The 6,658-nt window shown below is 55.4% G+C and overlaps 1 protein-coding gene across 1 annotated transcript in view; it reads left to right on the top strand.

The window, feature by feature from the left end:
• The window catches only part of DCAF15 (DDB1 and CUL4 associated factor 15), a 10,136-nt gene that overhangs the window by 920 nt on the left and 2,558 nt on the right, over positions 1 to 6,658 (top strand). The window contains exons 2-8 of the mRNA XM_025203830.1: positions 607 to 704; positions 861 to 996; positions 1,437 to 1,543; positions 2,530 to 2,669; positions 2,916 to 3,086; positions 4,041 to 4,655; positions 6,099 to 6,190. Of these exons, the coding sequence (XP_025059615.1) occupies positions 607 to 704; positions 861 to 996; positions 1,437 to 1,543; positions 2,530 to 2,669; positions 2,916 to 3,086; positions 4,041 to 4,655; positions 6,099 to 6,190 (1,359 nt within the window). The remainder of the gene's footprint in view (positions 1 to 606; positions 705 to 860; positions 997 to 1,436; positions 1,544 to 2,529; positions 2,670 to 2,915; positions 3,087 to 4,040; positions 4,656 to 6,098; positions 6,191 to 6,658) is intronic.

Here is a 6,658-nt window from a genome sequence, read left to right as displayed (position 1 = left end):
GAGCTCTGGATGGGAGTGGGGTGGGGGCGTTGTTGTGTGGCGGAGAGGTCAGACAGGTGGTTGACAGGAGTCAAACTGAAATTCTTGGGTGGAAACTGGGGCTCCTATGCTGGGGTGGGGAGGGGCTGCCATGGTACTATAAGGGGGTCAGTCATGTTAGTTTTTAAAAATAGAAAAGGAAGGGTGGGGGGGTCCCTGCAGAGGGGAGGGAAGCTCCCGCCATTGGCCTTGGAGCAGCCACTTGTGAATGGAACCCAGGAGTCCTGGCCTACAGCTGGGACTAGCACCATCCCCTGCCCTGAAGTGTGTTTGCAAAGGGCTGCACGGGACCTGTCTGCTCAAAGACTGTGGCTTCCTGGGCTCGAAGGGTTGACTTGTCATGGGCCTGGGGGAGCAACTAGTCTGTTATCAGCACCTCTGACCCTAGCACAAAGGTGCATTGCCCTTGTCTACCTCAACCCCTTCCTCCCTGTGACTATAACAACAGCCATCTATAGGCAGCAGTCCAGGTGTCATTTTGGGGGTAAACCTGGGTTAGGGGATGTCTTCAGCCTGCCTCCTATTGCATGTACCCCTCCATGTCTCTGATGCCTCCCCTCTTTCCAGATCAGTGGGCAGCTCTCTCCTCGTCTCTTCCGCAAGCTGCCTCCAAGGGTCTGCGTCTCCCTGAAAAACATCGTGGACGAGGACTTCTTATGTGCAGGGTAAGGGAGGAAGTTCTGCAGGGTGGCAGGGCCTGGCTGCCTTCAGAACGGAGGCAGGGGAGAGATGCACTGGGGTCTTCTGCATGTAGCAAGCACAGGGAGGTGAGTGCTAGCAAGTGCTCTGAGCTGAGCTGCAGGCCCGTCTCTGCCCTTCAGGCACATCTTCCTCGGCTTCTCCAAATGCGGGCGGTACGTCCTGTCTTATACCAGCAACAGTGGTGATGATGACTTCTCCTTCTACATCTACCACCTCTACTGGTGGGAGTTCAACGTTCACAGCAAACTGAAGCTGGTACGCATAGGGCTTCTGTGCTGGGAGGGATGGGACCTGGAGGAACCAAGGATGAAGAAGGGAGACTACCCCCTTGCCCCTCAGCTGTGACTCAGTGATCTGGTGATGTGCTCAGGTAGGATCCTTCCAAAGGATCCCTGCCTGTACAGCTGCATGTAGCAGTTGTCATGGGCTCTGTCTAATTAGAACATACGAGATCGTCCCTAGCCAAAGGGGCAGCAGAAACGCCAGCTCTGTTATTTGCTGTAACCAGACATTGTCCCCAGGATACCTGATAGTGGCAAAGCCTCCTTGGAGATCCTGCCCAACAGTGTCAGCTCTACGCTCATCCAGTTGTCAGGGCTTCTGGTTTGAAATCCCTTTGCTCATCTCTGATTTTTTTTTTTTTATCTTCGCACCCTGGGTTTCAGGCTGATGCTCTCCCTTCCTTTCTCCCACAGGTGCGCCAGGTTCGCCTCTTCCAAGATGAAGAGATCTACAGTGACCTTTATCTGACCGTGTGCGAGTGGCCCAGCGATTCCTCCAAGGTCATTGTCTTCGGTTTCAAGTGAGTTTTCCCTCTAGCCTCAATGAAGGAGTAAGGAGGTGGCATAAGTAGAGCTTGGAGCCCCAGCTTGGGTTAAAAGTTGGGGTGAGGCCCACTGCAGCTGCCAGGTCCTGCCTGACGACGTCTAGATAACTTGGTCTGTGCTAGACAGGGCTACAAGGGCTGGTCGTGTGGGAGCTACTGTCTTGGAGGCTGGTGACTTTTTTTTTTTTTTTATCTGCATTTCTAATGCAGCCTGGCCTTAGCAGGGCAAAGCTTCCTGTGATCTTCCTGTGAATGTACCAGCCTGTCAGCCAGGGGTGGGTGTACCAGATGTGAAGGGAAGAACCCTAACTCAGTTACTTCCCCAGCTGGGATGAGCTGGGCACCCTGACTGGCAAGGTAACAGCCATGAAGGACACGTATTTGCTGTGTTGAGACTTGAGATCAGTTGCACGTGAGCTCCAATAGGAGGGGGCTGTGCCAAACAACTGTTTTTCTCTTGGCCTGGCTTTCTCTTCCCTGCATCTCATTCCTTTTGCTGTTGCCTTCTGGACAGAGCTGCCTCCTTGTCCCTTAATGAGTGCAAACGCTATGGTCAGGATGGTATTACACTGACAAAGGGACCTGGCTCTTTGCTTTCTCCTTTGCCCTATGGTAGCTTTTTGGATGGAAGTAGGTTCTGATCACAGCCTGGAACCCTGCTTCAATAGGCAATTCCCAGCCATGGTACAAAATGCTGGTGCCCTAGAGGGCATGCAGCCCAAGGGAGGGTGGATTTTTTTTCCAAAATCACCAGGAAAGTAACTTGATATGTCTGCAAAGCATGCCTACTGAGGTCTGGGAGAGAGCTGGCACTTGTACCAGCCAAATAAGAGTTAATTTAGAAGCAGCACCAGAAGCAACTGTGCTCTTCTGGGAGAAGTCTCTGTCTTCTGTCCCCCTGGAGCAGTGTCAGGTGGCTCTGGCTTTATCATGACCGTGCCCTGGGCCTCTCTCACTGGCAGCACACGCTCCGCCAATGGCCTGCTCATGAACATGATGATGATGAGTGACGAGAATCATCGGGACATTTACATCAGCACGGTGGCCATGCCCCCCATCATGCACTGCCCAGGCTGCAGGGACATGGCTCTGGCACATCCAGGTGAGTCAGCCTCCCCCCACCCCAGCTGCAAGGAAAGCCTCACCTGCCTCAGTTTCTTCCATGTCCACATGCAGGTGACATGGCTTTGATGGGATTTGCTTCGTTTTGGTAAAGAGCAAAGTCTTGGTTCACCATGGGATGTTGGGCACAGGCTGCATATCCCCCCACATTTTTTCCCTCCCTGAGTCCCTGATGGCTGTTTCGTGCCCCCCAGCAGTCTAGCTCTGTCCTGTCCTCTACCCACAGGTGATCCACATGCTCACTGCCTACAGCATGGCTTCATGCTGCACACCAAGTACCAGGTGGTCTATCCCTTCCCCACATTCCAGCCAGCCTTCCAGCTCAAGAAGGACCAAGTGGTATTGCTCAACACCAGCTACTCACTCGTGGCCTGTGCAGTCTCCGTGCACACTGCAGGTGAGAGCTGGGGCTGAATGGTGAGGTGTTGCCCCCACTGTATCAATAACCCCTTTCAGGAGCTAGCCGGGACAGAAAAACAGGGTTTGAATTTCCCTGCCTTAGTTAAGCATCAGCTGGGGGTTGCCAGTAGCCTCAGCTCAATCAGTGCATGCTGTCAGGACCCCTGGGGTCAGAGCTCTTACAAATCAGCCCACCTCCTTATAGCCGGGAAGAGGGAAAACCAGCCTAGCAGCTCCCCCAGTTCCCATTTGGGTTCCTCAACTTCGAGCAACTCCATCCAAATAAAGGACTTCTCCTGTGCACCTGCCCACGAAGCTGCCACCAAGTGTAATTAAGACATCAGCTCTCCCACATGAAGGGAGTGGGGAGCTCTCCCAGTAAGAAGCATGTGTGCTCTAGTGTTCTCCTTTGGGAAGAGCAAGAGAGACAGACATTGGCTGTGACAGGGAGGCACATACAGAGCTTGCTCTGACCTCCAGAGGAAGGGGTGTGCTTAATCTCGCCCTGATTCTGCAGACACTTTGCTGTATTCCCAGGTGAAAAAACGCTCCTGGGGGCAGAAGGGTGGAATTGGCTGTGCCTTAGCAAAACCATTGCAGCAGTTTGATTTCAGGCTAGCCTGTGCACTGCCTTCAGCTGAGTTGCCTCCAAGTTGTATTAAACAAGTCTCTCCCGCCCCCCCCGCTACTTTCTCTCCCTGCCATTTGCTGAAGCCTCTCCATCTTCAGCTGTTAGGGGAATACACAAGCCTGCAGACCAGGCTCTGCTGCTTGAGCATATGCCCTTCTGTTACTGTGAGGCCATAGGTCAGGACCTGTGAAAGGGGAGAGGGGAGAAAGTGAAAGGGCCTCATACTGGAAACAGCAGAGCTTGGCAGACCAGCTGACCTGGGGGCAGCAGTGTGTAGTGTGGCCATTTAACCTCTTCCTCCCCCCTGCTCCTGTTTTCTAGGTGACAGCAACTTCTGCCAGATCCTGTATGACGGGAGGAATCGGCCCCCACCCCTGCACAGAGGGGCCTGTGGGCCTGCCAATGCCACGCCATGCCCTGCTGGCATAGAGGACCGGGTTGAGAGGGACAGCTGCCCATGCTGGAGTGCTGCCACAGCTGCTCAAAGAACCTCCCTGGCCATGGAGAGCCACACCAAGCCCGCAGAGCTGTCACCAGCTGTGGCCAGGGCCAAGGAGTTTGTGGCTGATATCTTCCGGCGAGCCAAGGAGGCCAAAGGGCCAGTGCTGGCAGAGGAGGAGGATGGGGGTGCCGGTGCTAGGTTCGAGTGCCAACCTGCCCAGGAAGCTGGGCCTTGCGGAGCCCTGCTGCCGGGCACCCCCGCTGGAGCCTCCTGGGAGGCAAAGCCAGGTGCAGGACTCGTTGGGGACTACTGCCACCTGCACCACAGCCCAGTGTCCACACAGGGAGACAGAACTCCTGATGGGGAGTTCTCCCCTAAAGAGTGTCCCCTGCCTGGAACAGAAATGGATAGCCAGCCAGCTGAGCCAGGCTACGTGAACTACACCAAGCTGCGCTATGTCTTGGAGCCTGGGGACCTTTCGGAGCCAGAGGATGGTAAGGGGCCCCTCAGTGCTCCCTCAGCTTTGCGCTGTCTGGCCGAGGGCAGGGGCACCTACAGGATCAGGGACAGGTGCTGGGCTCAGCCCAGCAGTGCCAAGACCCATGAACACTCATGTCAGGTTCAGGAATGGACATCCTGTCCAGTTCACTGGAGCTAGCTGGTGACCAGAGCTGGAGAGAGGCTGTCAGGTCTGAAGCCTCATCAGATGGGACCTGGGGTCAAAGGAGCTGTGGAGGGACACGCTCTCCCAGCCATGCCTGCACTGGGTGATGGAAAGGCTCTAGCCTCTGAGGGTCTGACCAGGGCAGAAAGTGCTCCATGCCTCCAGCTATGAGGAGCCCAGTCCTACCCCAGCATGCAAGCCTCCTGGCTGCATCCCCTCCATTAGGAAGCCCCACTCCCTGGGACAGGTGCCTCTGGGAGCCCTCAGGGTATTGCCTGGTGCCATATCCTCTTCCCCACCCTGGTATCAGGCCCGTATGTTACTGGACCCACAGTATGAGGCTGGGCCTGCTGTTATGGGCCCTGCCTGGCCCCTATCTTTACTCCCTCACCTCTGGACACCCATGGGCTGTCATCTCTCTCCCACTGGCTGTTCTCTCTGCAGCAGCAATCACTGTTCAGCCCTGTAGCAGGGTTTTCCCTGTGCTGGCCTGGTGCTTTGGTTGGTGGCACATGGGTGTGACCAAGATGCACATCTGTAGCCGTGTAGCGAATCAGCATCCCACTGCACTAGGCACTATAATTAGCTGCTTTGGGGCTTCCCAGGTGCTGCACATTATTAGATGCATTACAGTACCCATTCCGCACGCCACCCCTGGTCACAGGCAGGGACCCTGCTTCATGATCCACTACCCCGGGGGAGCTTTGGGTCCAAGACAGACTGATGCCACAGGTGCTGTGGGCACTGGGTCAGGGGGGAGCCAAGGCTGATGGAGTGGGTGCAAATGGGAAGGGTCTTGACGGTGTTGGGGGAGGGTGCTGAAGCCAGAGTGTGATGTTCCCTGCCCCTTTGCTTCACAGAGGCCTTGCTTCCCAGGTCCCTGCCTTCAGGCTTCCAAGGTGTGGCATGTTATTAGATGCATTATGATACTGCCCCTTCCCCACCCTCCAGCCGCAGATGGGGACCCTGTTCTGTCAGCCACTGCCTCAGGGAGGTTCAAACAGCCCTGCCCTATCCTGGGATCATGACATTTATTGTAGGGAACCTTGGGCTCTGTGGTTTCAGGAGCAGGAGGGGGGGTTCATGGCCCCCCAATTCTAGGATCATGGTGTTTATTGTAGGGTAGCTTGACCTCTGCAGTGTCAGGGGCAGGAGAAGGGTTCCAGTAGGATTCCAGGCTCCCTTGTTGCTGCTCCCTGCCCATCTTTGGGGCTGTTGAGGGGAGGTCCTCACTCACTCCAGCCTTACCCCCATGTCCCGCCTTTTTTTCCAGAATATGAGGACGACAAGATCTCGCTGCCCTTCGTTGTCACTGACCTGCGGGGCCGGAATCTGAAGCCTTTGAAGGAGAGGGCCATATTCCAGGTGGGAGCTGCTGTGGGGCTGGGTGGCTGGGGGCTCTGTCCCCCTCGATACCTTACATTCATGACAGCCTGGGGGCTCTGGACCATTCCAGAATTCCCTTTGCTACTACATGCTCTCAGTGAGGGCGACAGAGATACTAGAGGTCCCTTCCTGACACCTCAGGCCCCCTGTATAGAGCTGGGGACATCCCCTGCCATTCCACGGTGTTGTTGCACCCAAGATGACTGGGGGCTTTTATGTGATCTGGAGCAGTACAAGAGGAGCCCAAGCCAGTTCCTCTGAACAATACACTGCTCTGGGATATTAGCAATCAGGCAATGTGACCAAGAGCAGCTACATACAGCAGAGAATATGTAGGCATAAGACCAAGGGGTGAGGACTCAAGCCCCTCCAGACCCATCCTGATGGTCAAGGCAAGTTCCAGACTCCCACCCCTCTGCCATTGTGTTGAGAAGGCTTATACAATTG

This window comes from Alligator sinensis, unplaced genomic scaffold (assembly GCF_000455745.1).
Source record: "Alligator sinensis unplaced genomic scaffold, ASM45574v1 scaffold707_1, whole genome shotgun sequence".
Classification (NCBI taxonomy): Eukaryota; Metazoa; Chordata; order Crocodylia; family Alligatoridae; genus Alligator; species Alligator sinensis.
This window is presented reverse-complemented; position numbering and strand designations above follow the sequence as displayed.